Raw genomic sequence first — 17,260 nt, forward strand, 5'->3', positions numbered from 1 at the left:
AGATGTGGAGGAACATGGTTTCTCTTTCTCTCTCGCTCTCTCTCTCTCTCTCTCTCTCTCTCTCTCAGAGGACTAGTCTCTCAGAGGACTAAAACACATCCTAAGAAGCAGGGTTATGTGATTTGTATGACTTTTGTCTATTCTGCTTCCAAGACATCATTAGTCCCACTGAACGCTGAAAGCTGACCTCATTTCCTCTTATGGAAGTGACTCTGCCTTTGGTACGTGCTCTTCTCAGCTGTTTGAGGTATAGCATTATGTTTAGAAGAGCTATTGTCATCTTTCTGGCACTGCTTACCAAAAGGCACTTAAGGCATAATTCAGACTTCAGTCTTTTTTTTTTTTTTTTTTTTGCATTGTTGGGTGCATCTGCATGACTGAAAGAATGGGTATCCATGCCCAAAGCAATCCATAGCCTAGAGCTCAGGCAGGTGAGCAAGAAAGGTGAGGGAGGGCCGTCCAAGACTGGGTCAACCCCAGTATGCTCTGGTAGTTGTAAGATTGGCCAGTAGTCCCTCTGCACCCACAGACACGTGAAAACCGTCGGTCCAGGTGCCATAAGTCTTTATTAGTTCAGCCCCTATTCCCGAGCAGCTCCCTCCCCCACCCCCGTGTCGCGGGTGTGGGGTGGGGGGGCGTTGGTGTGTGGAAGAGAGCCTTCCACGAGTGTAGAAGTCTCTGTCTCTTCAGATCGCCGCGTCCCCTTTTTATCAAAGGGGAGTGGTTTTCTGTGGGAATCCCGGAGCCGCACGGTAAGGAGGCGGGTTTTCCTCCCTCCTGGCTTCCAGCCCTGCCCCTGCCCCGTGGGGGCTTAGAACCTAACAGTAGTGTCTTGTCATAGAAGGCCAGGAGGGCATGCATAGGAACAGCAGCCTCCCTGAAAGTCTCTTCTGCAGAGAAAGGGGAGAAAGAGAACAAGGTCCCTAAGATGTCAATGGGGTGATGTTTGTTTCGCCTGTGAACCAATATCTGCTGTAAAAATCCTGGCAGAATGAAGAACTAGGGGAAAAAGAGACTCTACTAAGACCTTTCTGCAAGATGTTTTCCCAATAATAGTAACCATAATGTCTTAGATTATAAATCAATCTGGAAAATGGAGCATAATCCTGGGTATGTCTGATGAGGGAAAAAAAAAAGCAGATTTCCTTGGTCTACTGAAATGAACTTTCATAATAACCATACAAAGAAAATGTACTGTTCAGTAAAGGCCTTTTGGTTTTGTTTTTTGACAGTACTAGGGATCGAAAGAAGGGCATTCTACCTCCGAGCTACATCCCCAGCCCTACGATTTATTCTTTTTATTTTGAGACAGAATCTCACTAAGTTGAGGAGGGCATTACTAAGTAGCTGAGGCTAGCTGAGAACCTAGATCCTCCCTTCTCAGCTTCCCAAGTACTGGGATTATGAGCGCGCACCACCATGTCCAGCTAGTAAAGGCCTTTTGCATGAATTAGTAAATCAGTGTTGTCTGGCCCAGAGTATGTCCTTCATCCCCTCCTCTCTTTTTTTTTTTTTTTTTTTTTTTGGTGGTGGTATTGGGGTTCCTGGAAGCCCTTCTACCTCCAGGCTATGCTCTTATTTTATTTTTGGAAACAGGGTCTCTTAAGCCAGCGCAGCTGACTTTGAACCTGCGTGATCCTCCTGTCTCTGCCTCCCAAGAGCAGGGATTACAAGCGTGCGCCACCACACCTGGCGCCCCTCTTTGTTTTAAACAGCTTTAGACTCTCAGTCTCCTGGCCCAACTCATTATTAAGTAACATTCTATTTGCAAATATTTCTTCTTTTTTAAGAAACTTCTTCCTTCCTTCCTTCCTTCCTTCCTTCCTTCCTTCCTTCCTTCCTTCCTTCCTTCCTATGTACTGGGGATTAAAGCCAGGGGCATCCTTTCTCCAAGCTACATCTCCAACCCTTTTTATATTTCATACTGAAGCAGGTCTTGTTAAGTTACAATGCTCTAGCCTAAAGCCTGTGATCCTCCTGCCTCAGCCTCCTAAGTACTGGGATTACAGGGATACATCACTACAACCAGCTGTAAAAACTTTTTGTGTGTTCTTCTCCATCAATTGCAGTGTGTTAATAATAGACCAACCACCCTGGTTTTCCCAGGACTGAGGAGCTTCTCAAGATGCAGAACTTTTGGTGCTAACAATTTTTAGTGCAGATAACCCCAAACACTTTGAATGGCCACCCTAAGGGTCATTTGTCACCCTGAGCATTGTAGTCAGTCCTGCGGATCTGCCCTGCTCCTCTGTTGACCTTCTGTCAACCACAAGTTCTGGCCTCTACTTCTTCACTTCCAACCACAGTTAAACACTGTCACTTCTGTTCAACTGAAACTTTTTCCTTTTTAAAACTGTCTTCTCAGCCAGGTATAGTAGCACATGCTTGTAATCCCAGTACTTGGGAAGCTGAGACAGGAGGATTGCAGGTTCACGGCCAGCCTCAGCTACTTAGTGAGGCCCTCCACAATTTAGTGAGACCCTGCTTCAAAATAAAGAATAATAAATCAGGCTGGAGGTATAGCTCAGAGGTAGAATGCCCCTGGGTTCCATCCCCAGAACCACAAAAGAAAAAAAAATTGTATATATATATATATATATATATATATATATATATATATATATATATATATCATCTCCTCTGTTAATTTCCAAGGCGTAATTTCTTCTTGGCTGACCTCCCACCTCTCTGGCTTTTCAGGACAGGCTCAGATGCTCCCTTATCTTTGGTCCCAAGACCCACTGTACCTAATTAGCTATAGCATTTACTGTGTGGCTTTACTTACTATGCAGTAAGTGCTACTTACCAAGTTATAGCACTTAGTAATTGTTAGTCTGGGAGCGCCCTCTCCCTGACCTATTATGGTCCTAAAGAAGGAGGTCTCATTGATTGTTTTATCTATAGCACAAGTTCAGTGCCTGGCATATAACAGGAACCCTATCAATGAATAAATCATTGTTGAACTCTCCCTCTTCATCATTTATGTACAGGGTGTGCAGGTAAAATGAGGAGAAGCAAAGTTAAGTATTTCCTCCATCCTTGGGCCAGTGAAGCTGTTCCTCAGACCAGTGTTTCACCCAGGGGATTGAGAAGGAATCCTTCCTCCAGATACTAGCAGTTTTCGAGGGGGGGGGGACTTGGGCCACTTTCTGGAAATCTGGAACATGGCTCATCCTCAAGGGCCAGCTCTGGTCTCACCCATGTTTCACCATCATAAACATAAGAGTCAAGCTGGATGCATCCACTGTGAATGATCGATCCTCTGAGAAGTGGAGGTATTGGATGGAAAAACTGCCCTTTAACTGCATCCACCCAGCCAATTGCCCTCAGAGGAAGAAAAATACTGATTGGGAAATATCATAACTGCGTTTCTGGGAAGGGAGGAAGGGACGGAGGGAGGGAGGGAGAGATGGAGGGAGGGAGAGAGGAAGGGACTGAGGGAGGGAGGGAGGAAGGAAGGAAGAAGGAAGGAAGGAAGGAAGGAAGGAAGGAAGGAAGGAAGGAAGGAAGGAAAAAGTTAAGTGAACAACCCGTGACACTCTTATTCTACCTCACCAAAGTAGTATAATGGCCAATGCCATTGGCTCTGTAGCCAGATTTTCTGAATTCTAATCCCAATTCTTTCATTTCCTGAGTGATCTTGAGTGAACTGCTTCTCTTTTTTATCCCTGGATATTCTTATTTGTAAAATGTAGGCAATAACACAGTATCTAAGTCATAGGACTATTCGAAAGATTAATACAACTATTTAAAAAGTAGGAACAGTGGCTGGCACGTGGAGAACATTTAATAAATCTTAGCTGCTTGACCACTCTTTTCTTTATACCCTCAGCCTTGTTGTGCTCTAAACAACCCATCACTAGTACACACCTTAATGCACTCAAATGACCTACTGCCCCCTACCAAAGTGCAAAATTTTAAGGGTTCTCTTTTCCTCTTATTTTCAACTTGATTGCCTAAGACAACACCTGACACCTAAAAGTGATTGAATGTGCATGAATCATGAGAATTTGCAATGGCGGACTTCCCATTTCACAAGCCTGTGTGGCAATTACAAATCCAAAGTATCCCGCACTGATTTAGTGAGAACTTACAGTGTGCTCCACGCTAACTGAGAATCCTCAGGGCACCAATCACTTATTGAATGATCACTGAAAGATCCCATGCTAAGGATTCGGCTCAGCCACTTGCAATTCCTGTCAGATATTGGAAATATAGCTGGTCAGATACTCCATTGCAAGTCAGATATTGGCAATTTCAAATGATTCATTCTAATACCATGTTTATCTTAAATTTCTCCACCCCACCAAGGAAGAAGGGGTTACTTTCCTCAGAAATGAACCAACTGAGGTTTGTGAAGGTTAGTGACGTACCCATGTCCCATAGCTAACGGGTGGTAGGAATAAGGCTGAGCCATGCGTCATAGCCCAGACCCTGTGCTTTGCAAACACTATGCAGTAAGGGAAGGTGACTGCCCTCAGGTGGCCTCAGGCAGGGTCTGAGGTACAAGCCATGGCTCAGGAAACTCCCAGAGTAAATACAAGACTGAGCATATGGAGCACTAAATCGGACCCAATTTCCTGAGGCCACATGTCCAGATAACAGAGAAGAGGGGCAGAGTCTCTGGGGGTCTAACAGCGTGAAGTTCCTTGGCAATCCTTTAGAGCACCTCCACTGTCATTTTCTTCTGCTCTCACTGGCCTTGGCCTCAGGCTCTAATTCCACTCCCCTCTAACAGCAACTAAGAGATAATTCTCATTAAACATGAACAGGGCACTGTTAATTTGTTAGAACAAAGGTGTTGGAAAGCAAACCATTACTTCAGCACTGCCCACTGCTGTAGGAATCCTCTCTGTGGGCACTACATGACCAGGGCTTGCCGGGGCACGTGTTTGCAGGGCAGAGAAGGTCCCTGAGTGAGTTCTGTGGCTCTGAACTTGAGACTTTCTTCTCATTCATGAAGATGGGCCAACTCAGTTTCTCTCTGCCCCCTTAAAATGGGGGAAATAATTCTAATTGTCATTCCAGCACTATGGCGTTGGAGGGATTACAATCTGCATGCCATTTTTCATAGAATTCTTAGATGATGTTTATTTAGGGTAGACATTTGTGCAATATCCACAAATTTTAATAAATGCTTTAGTTAATATTTTTTAAAAATATATGAGAGCATTAAAACCAGTGCCATAGCAACTGAAAGTATAGTCTTTGCTTTGACTTGGAACTTTGGATTCAGAAAAATCTAGTTTTGAAAGTACACCTTCATAACTTGGTAACCAGTTACTCATCCTTGGGCGAATTTCTTAATGTTCCTAAGCCTGAGTCATTCTCCTGTAAAATGACCGTGAGGGCAGCCCTGCTGGGTTAGTGTGTCAGTGTGGTTATATACTATCAGTAAAACTCCTCTTTGATGTTTAACAAATCAATATGCCAACTTGCAGCTCTTCTCTCCTTTGCTCTCCGTTTCCCCCTCCTCTCTTATCTTCCCTTTACCTCTCTAGTTTAACATTCCCTGTCACCAGTTCAAAAAGAATGTAGGAGATCCACACAGCAGATGGAATAATCTGGCCACAGAGGGTGGAGAAGGGGCTCCAAGGCAGGGACGTCCCCTGCTGGTGTCAGATTAAGACCTTTGTGCCTGACAATGGCCTTCTCCCCCTCCTGCCTTCCAGCCCCTGAAAATGCACTGCAGGGACTGTGCGCTGGTGACCAGCTCGGGGCACCTGCTGCGCAGTCGACAAGGCCCCCAGATTGACCAGACAGAATGCGTCATCCGCATGAACGATGCCCCCACCCGGGGCTATGGGCGCGACGTGGGCAACCGCACCAGCCTGAGGGTCATCGCACACTCCAGCATCCAGAGGATCCTCCGCAACCGTCACGACCTGCTCAACGTGAGCCAGGGCACCGTGTTCATCTTCTGGGGCCCCAGCAGCTACATGCGGAGGGACGGCAAGGGCCAGGTGTACAACAACCTGCAGCTGCTCAGCCAGGTGCTGCCCCGGCTGAAGGCCTTCATGATCACGCGCCACAAGATGCTGCAGTTTGACGAGCTCTTCAAGCAAGAGACTGGCAAGGACAGGTACAGCGGTGCCGGGCAGGAGGGTGGAGAGGAGGCAGGAATAGTGGGGGAAAGGTTTTGCTAAGGGATTGTGTGACAGGCTCTACTGCCCATGTCATTGATAAAGCTCACCCACAGGGTCCTGCTGGCCACTTGGATGCCCAAGTTGAATTTATAAGGCAAAGTGAAATGAAACACTGAGACCCTTGTTTGTATAATTCAGGGCCAAATCCCTACTTTGAAGAAAAGGGTACACGGCTGCTAGCTTACCTTAGTAAAAAGTCCACCCCAGTAGCTTAACCGCATTTCATCTGACTTGTGTGAGCATTTACCATAAAGAAGTGTATGGGTTTATTTTTCCCTTTCAATGGCAAACATTTATTCAGTCAATTGAACTTTATTGAGCACATTGAGTACCTACTGCTGCTGGCTCAGCCCTGTTTCTGCTACTGGGGATACAGTCAAAAACAAGGCCCAGCCCTCCAAGGGTTTAAAGTCCTAATCGTGGTGGCCAATATGTTGATGGTCTTGTGAGGAGCGAACACAGTGCGTAGCATAGAGCAGGAGATATGCTGTGGTCTAGGGCAAGGTTTTCTAAAATGATAGTTAGAACTCAGTAATGGGACATGAAGTTAATGTAACAGGGTACTGATATGATGGCAAGAATGTAATGGAAGGAAGAGAGAGGAATGCAGTGGAGCAGACAGTATCAGCAGTCATTCCACACAGTAAGGCCAAGGGTTGTTTCCAAATCCTTGATTTCAGGTAGATTTGGTTGATTGAGTTTTTTAGATAATGAATATGTTCTAAAATTAATGACACACCCCTGTGACTATACTTATAAACAATAAATTGAACACTTTCAAAATAAATGAAAGATATATACATATATGGATGTGTGTGTATGTATGTATGAATGTATGCTCAATCATGATACAAAATGTATTTCTCACTAGAAGTTTAACATCTTTGGAAATTGCTGTTCTAAATGAGGGAAAGCTTTCTCAAAAAGGTATGCTTGGGCTGAGACACAACCAATAAGGATGTGTGCAAGGAAGGAGGGGAGCTGGGAGACATGAAAGGAGCTTTCCCAGGGTTCCAAGAGGTCCAAAAGTGGACAAGGGGGTGGAAAAGAGATCTGTGGCTGCACACAGGAGAGCGGGGTGAAGTGGCCCAAGGTGGAGCAAGAGACAAGAATCACAAACTACCCAAATCTCAGTGAAACAAAGGTCAGTGAGGAATGGAGGCCACAGTGTGGAGTAAACCAGGTACACAGCTCTGGGTCTGAACTCCAGCTCTACCACTCTACAATCATGTGACCTTGAACATATTATCTAACATTGTAGAGACTCATGTGAAAAGTGACTGCCAACCATCTGGCCTAGTGATTACATCTCTGTGATTTCATGACCCTAAAACATGTACTTTTATAGTTAATATACATATAGTGACTTAAGTTACTCTTCTTATAAAAGCCGTCATTGAGCCAATTTCTTATGTGTCAACTCAATTGTCGAGCATGGTGGTACCTGTCTATAATCCCAGTAGTTGGGAGGCTGAGACTGGAGGATTGCAGGTACAAGGCCAGCTTTAGCAATTTAGCAAGGCTCTCGGCAACTTAGTAAGACCCTATTTCAAAATAATAATAATAAAAAGTAGGGGTAGAGGTATATCTCAGAGGTATATCTCAGAGGTGGAATGCCCCTGGATTCCCTAGCACATAAAAAAAGAACAGGTCAAGTGATAGGTAAAATAAAGTATATGAAGTTCTACATCCGTTATTTGGCTATCATAGTCAGCACATGCCTGGAGAACAGTCTTAATGAAAAACTGAATTCCAGCTCCCCAAACTCTTTGGGGCTGTCTTTTTAAGTCCTGGAATCTTCACAACCATTTTGCAGGCTGGCCCTGGCACGAGTGAGTGGGTTTGGGTGGGGAGAGGGGGCACTGCTGCCATTGGCCACATGGGCTCCTTCCCTGGATGGTCCAGTGGACCTATGTTTATCCAGCCAGTAGATCACATTGAGGATCCTGGCCTTCATCACCAACAGCCATAAAACCCAGTCCTGTACTTCCCTTTAGGCCCCACAGATAAGAGAGACTGCTACTCATTTGATTGAGTTTTTTAAGAAAGCATTTTTTAAGGGATGAAGAAGCGGGGCAGGGAGTATTTACAGTTTAATTTGACTGCTTGAAGCACTGTCTCTTCAATAGAAAACGCTTCTCTCTTTTTCGTTTAATGATAGTTTGCTAAATGTAAGTGTTCCTAAACTCTGCTTCAGGGCTGGCAAGTTAGGATGATTACACATTACTCTGGATCTCCTCAAGGGATCGTGTCAAGTGGGGATAACTTGGAGACTAAATCATCCCACCCTTTGGCCACTTAGGGAACAACCTCGCACCAAGACATCACTATCCTACTCATCACTGAATTCTGATCAGCGAAAACTTCTGCTCATGTTGTCTATCTCTCTGGTAATCTCAACTGGTAAGGAGGAAGCCACATCTTTGTAGGTAGACTCCTGGGCTTCCTTCTGCAGCATCTACCTATTAGGGCCCAGCTGTACCTCCGGGAGGCAAGGAGAACCACACTTAGGAATTTGTAGTGTGCCAAAGTACATTGGCTCTTCCAGAAGCTTTCTGCTTCTTATCTTTAGAAAACTGTTCTTAAAAAGCTAATATTGTATTGATTTTATATTCTTCTATATCTATATCCTTAACCTGCAACCTGCTCCAAGCTTAAAGAGCCAAGTCAGAAATAGCTCTCTAGAACAAAACCACTTCTGTAAATTGAAACACAAAGCATTTGGGGTTAAGTACTTCTTTGTATGTGTATTTTCTGAAACCCCCCCAAATAGCAGCAGGTATTGAAGGAATCTTAAGTGTGGAATGCCTAATTTACAGATCTTACATTCAGGACATACATTTCAGGCTACTATTTTAAAGAAATGGGATAATTCAGTGGATGTTGATTTATAGAAGTTTCACTCTACTTTAAAAGTGGAGGGAAAAAATGTCTCAGGAACAATCTGCAATTAAGAAGCATGACAAATGACATAGATGGCCAAGTAGTGTTCTTTGATATTAGAAAGTAACTGTACTTGAAAATAACTTTATAATTGAATAAGGGTACATTAGGAAAATATGATTCAGAACCAATATTATAGTAATTAGATAAAGGAAGCATAAATGAAATAACTGCAGGAAGAATATTTCCATAGAGATTATAAATGAGATTCTGGTGGAGCAGAAAGGCCTTTAATTGTAATTTAGTGTGCACTATAGAATTATCAGCTCAGTGTGTTACTTCATCATATAAAAGAATATCTGATAATTTTCCCTAATAAGCACATGACAGCTCTTCATATTCTTTCATTACAGCTGATTAAGTGTAAAAACAGTAGATATTCCTTTGTTGGAGAAAGAGTTCAAATCTTTTTAGAAAGACAGTACAAAGCAATAGTATTTCTATAGTACGTGATCCCAAAAGGGTATTATTTAGGAAGTCTGGGGAATTTAAAATGACACTTTAAAGAACTCTCCCCTGAGTTTCTTTAGTCCGCTACTTTATATTCTCCCCATTTTGACCCACAAAGCCTTTTTCTGTAGAGCCACATCCTCCTGTATTTCAGGCTGTGGCTTATGATCTCTACTACATCACACAAAAGAGAACAGAAGTGATGGGGAGTCTCTGTCCCTGGGGAAGCCCTCTTTGGTGTCTAGATGCTCTAGAAGCACAGGGAGATGGGCGTGATTCCCAGACCAGACCCTGGGTAGAGAAGTACATGCCAGGCTCTTCCTGGGCACCACACCCTCCCGGCCACGGTCACTGACCCGGACGCTGTCACAGCACCAAGATGTGGCTATAAAGGCTTTAACTTCAGAAAAGGCACTCTGTCCCCTTGCCCTCCGCAGTTTAGACAGCTCTGACCCCCACCAGGCTCTGTCAGCCTCAAGGACTGTGTAAATATACAGCCCTGGCAAAAAGGGAGGTTGTTAAGACTTATGGAGGTTGGAATATCCCAAATTCTATCATTATTACCCTCACTACTAACGGTGGCTCTTACATAACGCTCCCGTGGTAGAGTGTGGGAAGGATTTTCTTTCTGGATACTCAAAAGCACTGGAAGGAATAGTTTTATTATTTACTTCATTTCCTCAGCCTAGCAACTAAGAGAGGAGGAAGGAAGCTCACCAAAGCCACACACTTTGTGGGGTGATTTCCACGGGTGTTCTCACGTTTAGTTCTCAGATCGCCCAGAGGAACAGAGCATCTTGTACCTGTTTTGCAGCTAAGAAATCTAGGGTCAGAAATCAGCAACAGACTGCCTCCAGTTACCCAGCTGGTTATGATAGAAACAGGTCAGATTCAAGCCTTGTGGATCCCATTTTTAGCACCTTTTATTTTATTTCATTTCATTTCATTTCATTTCACTTTATTTATTTATTTATTTATTTATTTATTTATTTATTTATTTTGCAGTACTGGGATGGAACCCAGGGGCATTCTACCTCTGAGCTACAACTCCAGCTTTGTGTTTTTTTATTCTTTATTTTTGAAACAGGGTCTCACTGAGTTGCTAAGTAACTGAGGCTGTCCACAAACCCGGACCCTCCTTTTTTAGCCTCTCAAATGCTGGGATTACAAGCATGCATCACCATGCCTGGCTTTTAGGAGCTGCTAAATGCACTTTCTAGAACATTACTGGGTCGGGATGAGATGGAATGCAGGCAAAATGAATAAAGGGCTTACAAACTGGAAAGTTGAAGCCACACACACAAAAAAACTGGAAACCACAATGCAGGAATGACTGAATCACTCATGCCTATCATTTGACCAAAGTACTCCTTTAAAATAGTCAATAGTCATTTTATTTTCCTTTCTTTCTCCTCCTCCTCCTCCTCCTCCTCCTCCTCCTCCTCCTCCTCCTCTTCCTCCTCTTCTGTCCTTATGTGAAATGGAATAATGCAAATTGCAAACTCCCCTCCTTCTCAAGGAAGCACGGGACACAGCGCAAGTGGACAAGCCTTCATGCCGCTCTGTTATTCACATCACACATGGTGCTGTGGCCAGGCAAAGGCAGACAGTCTGACCTTGGGGAGAAGGTGTTTGAAACTGGCTAATGAGGCGTGCCATAAGCACTGTAAAAAGAAGAGAAGCGGCAACCCCCAAAGAATCAAAATTAATATCCACGGCAGTGCAGCACGGTAGACCAAGTCACTCTCCCAGGGTCAAATCAGACCTCGGTGTTAGGTCTCCATTGTTATCCTCAAGCTCCACACGTTGCCAGAGCTGAGCACAGATGTCGGAAAGGGCAAATTAATGAATGATGGAATGCACAGATTCATGCCATAAACTTGTCAATATTTGACTTCCTATAAAAATTGTCATAGGGCCCTGAATGTGCTGAGAAGAAAATTAAAAAAGCAAATGCTCATTTAAATATAAGCATCCCTCTGGCTCTTCTCTCCAGTCATTATCCCTCTTCCCAAATGAGTGCACTCTTCCTGAGACGTTCAGTCATGATGGAGTTAGTCTATTTGAAGGCAAGCTTCGATTTTGAGACCAATCAACCACGTGACCAATAGATAGATTTATAGATAGATAAATGCACAAGTCCATTCATGCTTCAATTATTCATTATAGGGGCTGGGAAATATAGCTGGGAGAATGTAAAGCATTTGCTTTGCATGTATGTGCAAGACCCTGGGTTCAGTCCTAGCACAGTATATAAGTAAGTAAGTAAGTAAGTAAGTAAGTAAGTAAGTAAGTAAGTTAGATTCTTCATTAGCTATTCTGCCCAGGGTAAAAGAAAATATATAAGCGGTCAAGTATTGTAATTAATGAATAATTTTCACACATATTGTCATCTCACAGGATATCAAGTTGTGATAACACAGAGACTAAAACATTGATCATCTTTGGTGATGTAGAAATTCTTTGAGCATCGCTCAGTGTCACAAATACACTATGAGAGAGCATCAACATCGGTTATCATTGGGCCGTGTAATATGGTGGTGTTGAGAAGGGATTTCAGTCTGGGTCTGGTAAAGTTGTGTCTGTTTGTGGTCAGCTTTACTCCAGGAAGGATTTAAGGTGGTGAAGAATATAACGACTCCTTTGCTGGCTTGCAGACTTACTCTCTGTTCCTTCCAGGAAGATCTCCAACACGTGGCTCAGTACCGGCTGGTTCACAATGACCATCGCACTGGAGCTCTGTGACAGGATCAACGTTTATGGCATGGTACCCCCAGACTTCTGCAGGTAGGATTTATTCTGCAAGTGCAATCCATCGGGAGCGTCGTGCAGGGTTTATAAATAATCTGATCCTGAATATCAACCACGAAGCATGTCTGTCTTCTTGAAGCAGTTAATTAGCATGTCCCAAGTTCTGGTTCTAGAAACAACAAACAGCATTTAATTGTGTGATATAAAATATTGAAAGTTTTTGTTTGTACTCCTGGCGAATTAATCCATCTTGTGGGCTTCATTTATCCTCTGAATATTTATCAGCCAAAAGTAATGCAATAATTGGCATAATATTAACGATGAACAAGCATTAAGAAATATTAGTTTTACTCTAGTTTTAGAGGAATGTGGTAATTTTTTAATGAAATAAAGAAGGCAATTCCTTTGATGATGAGGCCTGTTTTTAAAATTACAACATTCCTCTGAGCCTCTTTCTCTTACCACATCAGTCATCTCAGTCTGCACAGGCACAATTATTCTGATGTATCACTTTGAAGGCAGCACATACACATCTCCTCCACGCTGCCCTAAACTCCCTCCTGGCATGTGCCGGATGGAGCATAGGGTACACCAGCAGTGCACTCAGCCGTATTCAGAGCCTGTGAAGTCCATGTGTTTTTAAGTATGGTAGCCAATAAATTCAGATAAGCCCTTGTTTTCAAGAATGCCCTGTGCCCCATACATGGCCCCACTCCTGGCCTTCATGGTTAAACCTGGGGCAGAGGCATTTTTAACTCACCAGTTAAAATTTACCCTTGCCTGTATCTTCATGAGTTTTCAACCTAACACTGACTGAGCCTTGGGTCTCTAGGTAAAAGCTACAATTTGAAGGTTCAAAGGATGGGGAGTAATTAATCATGCCTAGAGATTAACCATATTCACCTGCTTTCTGTTGCTATAACTGAAAACCACAGCCTGAGAAATTTATAAAGCACAAAGGTTTATTTTAACTCAGGCCTCTTGAGGAAAGGAGGTCCAAGATCAAGAGGTTGTATCTGGTGAGGGCCGTCTTGCTGACAGGGACTCTACAGAGGATGGAGGCAGTGCACAAAAGCACTTGTTACATATAAGAGACAGAGCCAAAATGGCTTTTATAGGACCCTGAGATACATACATAGGACAGCCCATTCATACATTAACCCGTAAGTCCATCAATCCACCTATAAGAGCAAAACCCTTGTGACTTCATCACCTCTTAAAGGTGCCCCTGGTTCCCCCTCAATACCTCACTGTGAGGACTGAATTTCAACATGCTCTGGTGGTGCATACACACCATAGTACTGCCGTTACCATTTTGCCACTTTCTTCCCTCCCTTTGAGACCTAAAGACCCAATGTAGCAGCAGTACTGTTAGCATGTAAGAGGTCACAATGGAGAAGGAGGGAATGGACAGAGAGACCTGCCTGTCAGGGCCCTGCGCTGGGCGGACTGTAAAGGCGCAACCCAGCATAGCACTGGCCAACCCAGTGTGACGTAGACAAGCCGCTTGTCTCTGTGGCTCAGCTTCCTCGCCTAGAGGAGATGGTGGGATGTTGATAATAGACTCTGTGAGTAGATTAAATGAGTGAGCACACGTGAAGCGTTCAGAATGGCGCCTGTGGCGGGCGAGCCTGGAGCAAGTCCGTCGGATCCTCACCCGGTTCCTCATTACTCAATTAACTGGCATCGTCTGCCTGTTCAATGACCTGTGTGCAAGAAGTAGGTAGGATAGCACAAAAAAGCCAAGGGCCTCCTCCAGCCAACAGGCCAACCAGGCAGGGGAAACGGCACTTAGAGACACGCAAAGAGTGTCACAGTTAAACTGTAAGGCAGCTATGATTCTGTAAGGCTGCCATCAGGATGCTGGGAGGAAAAGCATGAATAAGACAAACTGCTAATACTTAAGAGTGTTCGAGGAAAGATTCCATTTATTATGAAAAAAATGAAAGGCAAGTTCACCTATCATTTCTCTTACTCAGAGTTGGTTCAGCACTACTTCACTTATACTAGGATGGGAAGAATTTAGGCAGTGATCCAATGAACAAGGAAATTAAGACACGTCTGGGCACCAAATGTTACCACTGGCTCTTGGAGTCTGTTCCTCAGCTGCGATAGCCCGGGTTCCATAGTTGTCTGCACAGGAGACTTTCACTTGCACCAAGAACTGCTCAAAGGCTCCCTGTGTTCAGGGTTCAGTCAGAGAAAGTGGAGATCTGTCTGTCCCCAGGAGGGTGAGGCTAGGGCTACTGAAAGCGCCTGCTTTCAGGCATCATGCCTGAGGGGGGAAAGGGGAGAAGACAAACCAGGAGCAGCACAGACTGGTCCCCAAGTTTCTTTCTTCTTCCTTGCTAGGCTGTGTTGGGAGAGCCACCAGATATCAGTGCCTAACTGTGTGGCCTCCAGCCTTGTTTTGCTCATTTGTAAATCGGGGATAAGAAAATAAAGATAAGAGCAAGCAGGCCCTAGGGAGGATAAAGTAAGATAATGGGCATAGAGTATTTGAGGCAGTGCCCTGCACACAGTTAAAGCCCAGAAAACATTATTGAATATCACCAATATTACTAATATTTCAATATTATACTGAAAGATCCATAAAATAATTAATATTATCCCAAGTATTATTTTAGAATTTCACTAAAAAATATCAATAATTTGGGTAGCAGTTTCAATGAATAGGACACAGGCTTGGCCTCCTACAGGTTTATGATAAGCCTTACCCGAACAAAATAATAAAGAATGCAGCAAAGTCGTTTCAAGTGTGATAATAAAAAAAGTCAGTGTTTAAGTTGGCATGGTGGCACACTCTTGTAATCCCAGTACTTATGAAGCTGAGACGGGAGGATCGCAGATTTGAGGACAGCCTCATGAACTTAGCAAGGCCCTCTGCAACTTAGTGAGACCCTGTTTTAAAGGAAAAATAAAATAAAATAAAATAGAGCTGGGGGTGTAGCTCAAAAGTAAACTGCCCCTGGATTCAACCCCAAGTACCACAGAATTAAATAATAATAATTTTTTAAAGGGCAGCTTTTGCAATTCTTATCTAAGAGTCAAATGATTTTACAAATCTTCTGTCTCAAGAATGAAAGGCAATTGTAAGTTAGTTCCACTACTAATCTGACTCTGCTTTTTCACTTCATTTTAAAAGTACTGAGAACTTCTAGGGGCCAACTACAGGGTCCACGGGTCATAAGCTCCAAGACTTAAGGAGGTAAGGTATCACAAGAGCTGTAATTAGTTGGGGATTTTTTTTGGGGGGGGGGAGGGTCTGGGGATGGAACCCAGGGCCATTCGACCTCCAAGCTACACCCACTGCCCTATTTTTTATTCTTTGAGACAGGGTCTCACTAAGTTGCAGAGGGGTTCACTAAGTAGCCGAGGGTGTCCGCAAACCACAATCCTCCGGTCTCAGTCTCCCGAATGCTGGGATTACAGGCGTGCGCCACCATTCCCGGCTGAGACAGTTTTGAGAGATGGCAGACCTGGGCCTGGTGGAGTCCACCAGAATGTAACTCCACAAAGGCATAGAGTTCCGTGCGCTTGATTCAGTGTTTGGAGCACCAGGGCACAGCACAGCAGATACATTCTGTCCAGGTAGACAGCAGATGCTGCATAATATTAAGCGAAATCATGATCTGTCCTCTATTCTCTCTTTAGTGCTATAGAAAGGGGTGCTGCTTGTGGGTGAAAATAACCAGTTCAGCTGTGAGAAGCTGTGTGACTTATGGGTTGGATCTGGAATGTCTCCTAAAAGTTCACGTGTTTAAAGTCTGGTCTCCAGTGCAGCAAGATTCAGAGGTGGGGCATGGCTGGAGGACACAGGTCAAGAGGGGTGTAGCCTGGGGGATATATCTGTCCCCTACCCACCCCTTTCTCTCTGTATCTCTCTGCTTCCGGCTGCCATGATGTTTCTGCCTTGTTGCTGGCTAATTATGCCTGGACCTCTGAAATTGTAAGCTAAATAAACCTTTCCTCCTCTAAATTCTTCTTGTCAGTTATTTTGGGCACAGTGACTCAAAAAGTAACTTAAAAAGTAACATTGAGAAAGTTATTTGACCTCATTGAGCCTTCGTAACCTTGGGCAAGTTACTCAATGACTATGTCTGAGAAGTCTTAGCTTCCCCATCTGTAAAATGGTGATGATGATGATGATGATGATGATGATGATAGTGTTGTCCTTGGGAGTTTATGTGATAATTTCATCAGGCGATTGATGAGGAAGGCTTAGCACTGACTGACCTGGTGTATGCTGAACACATAGAGTTACCGGGTGGTGAATCTTCAAGTGTGGCTATCCATTAGCACATTTTATAAAGATGCCCCAAAACATCATGAATGGTGCTCTGCTGGTGAGAGGCCCTGGTTCCTGGAAAAGGAGGAACACAAATGGCTTTTTGTGAAGTGGATCCCACTTTTCTTAATCCTTGTGAATGGCATCATGTGGTCACCAGTTCCTTGAGGGACATTACATGGACCACTTGCAGTGTACCTTGTCATTCCATAGCTTCCCTAACTGAGTGAGAGTGAGCCACAGAGAGCCAGGTCTCAGCAAGCAGAAGGGAAGCCAAGTGATTTATTTATTTATTTTATTTTACTTGCAAATTAGATGCCCAGACCTTAAGACATATGGTACTTTGAGAAGAAGTCATCAGTCAGTGAACCATAGAGATTTTTCATTCATTCATCTAACTTGCGTTGGGAAGTAGGAGGTCACCGAGGATGAACAAGGGTCTCTGCCGTCAGTTGCCTGAGTCCCACTTGATCACAGTTTGGTCAAGGGGAACATAAGATTACACAAAGACCTGTAGAGAAAAAGCTCACTCTTTGCCTGTCAGTGCATCTGACACCCTGAGTATTACTGAAACATCTGTCTCTGGCTTTCAAACTGGACTTGGAGGAGTGCTTACAATGCTAGGACAAGAAGCCCAAACAACAGAACACTGCACTTTCCTACCCCACTCGATCAAGAGCAG

General features: G+C 43.9%; 1 protein-coding gene across 1 annotated transcript in view; it reads left to right on the forward strand.

Annotated features, from left to right (window-relative positions):
• Positions 1-17,260, forward strand: part of ST6GALNAC5 (ST6 N-acetylgalactosaminide alpha-2,6-sialyltransferase 5) — a gene marked incomplete at both ends in the record, with an annotated part of 188,241 nt that overhangs the window by 163,817 nt on the left and 7,164 nt on the right. The window contains 2 exons of the mRNA XM_080691167.1: positions 5,673-6,082; positions 12,219-12,326. Coding sequence (XP_080547293.1) covers positions 5,673-6,082; positions 12,219-12,326 — 518 coding nt within the window. The remainder of the gene's footprint in view (positions 1-5,672; positions 6,083-12,218; positions 12,327-17,260) is intronic.

Source organism: Muscardinus avellanarius, assembly GCF_963383645.1.
Source record: "Muscardinus avellanarius genome assembly, chromosome: 3".
In the NCBI taxonomy this organism is placed as follows: Eukaryota; Metazoa; Chordata; class Mammalia; order Rodentia; family Gliridae; genus Muscardinus; species Muscardinus avellanarius.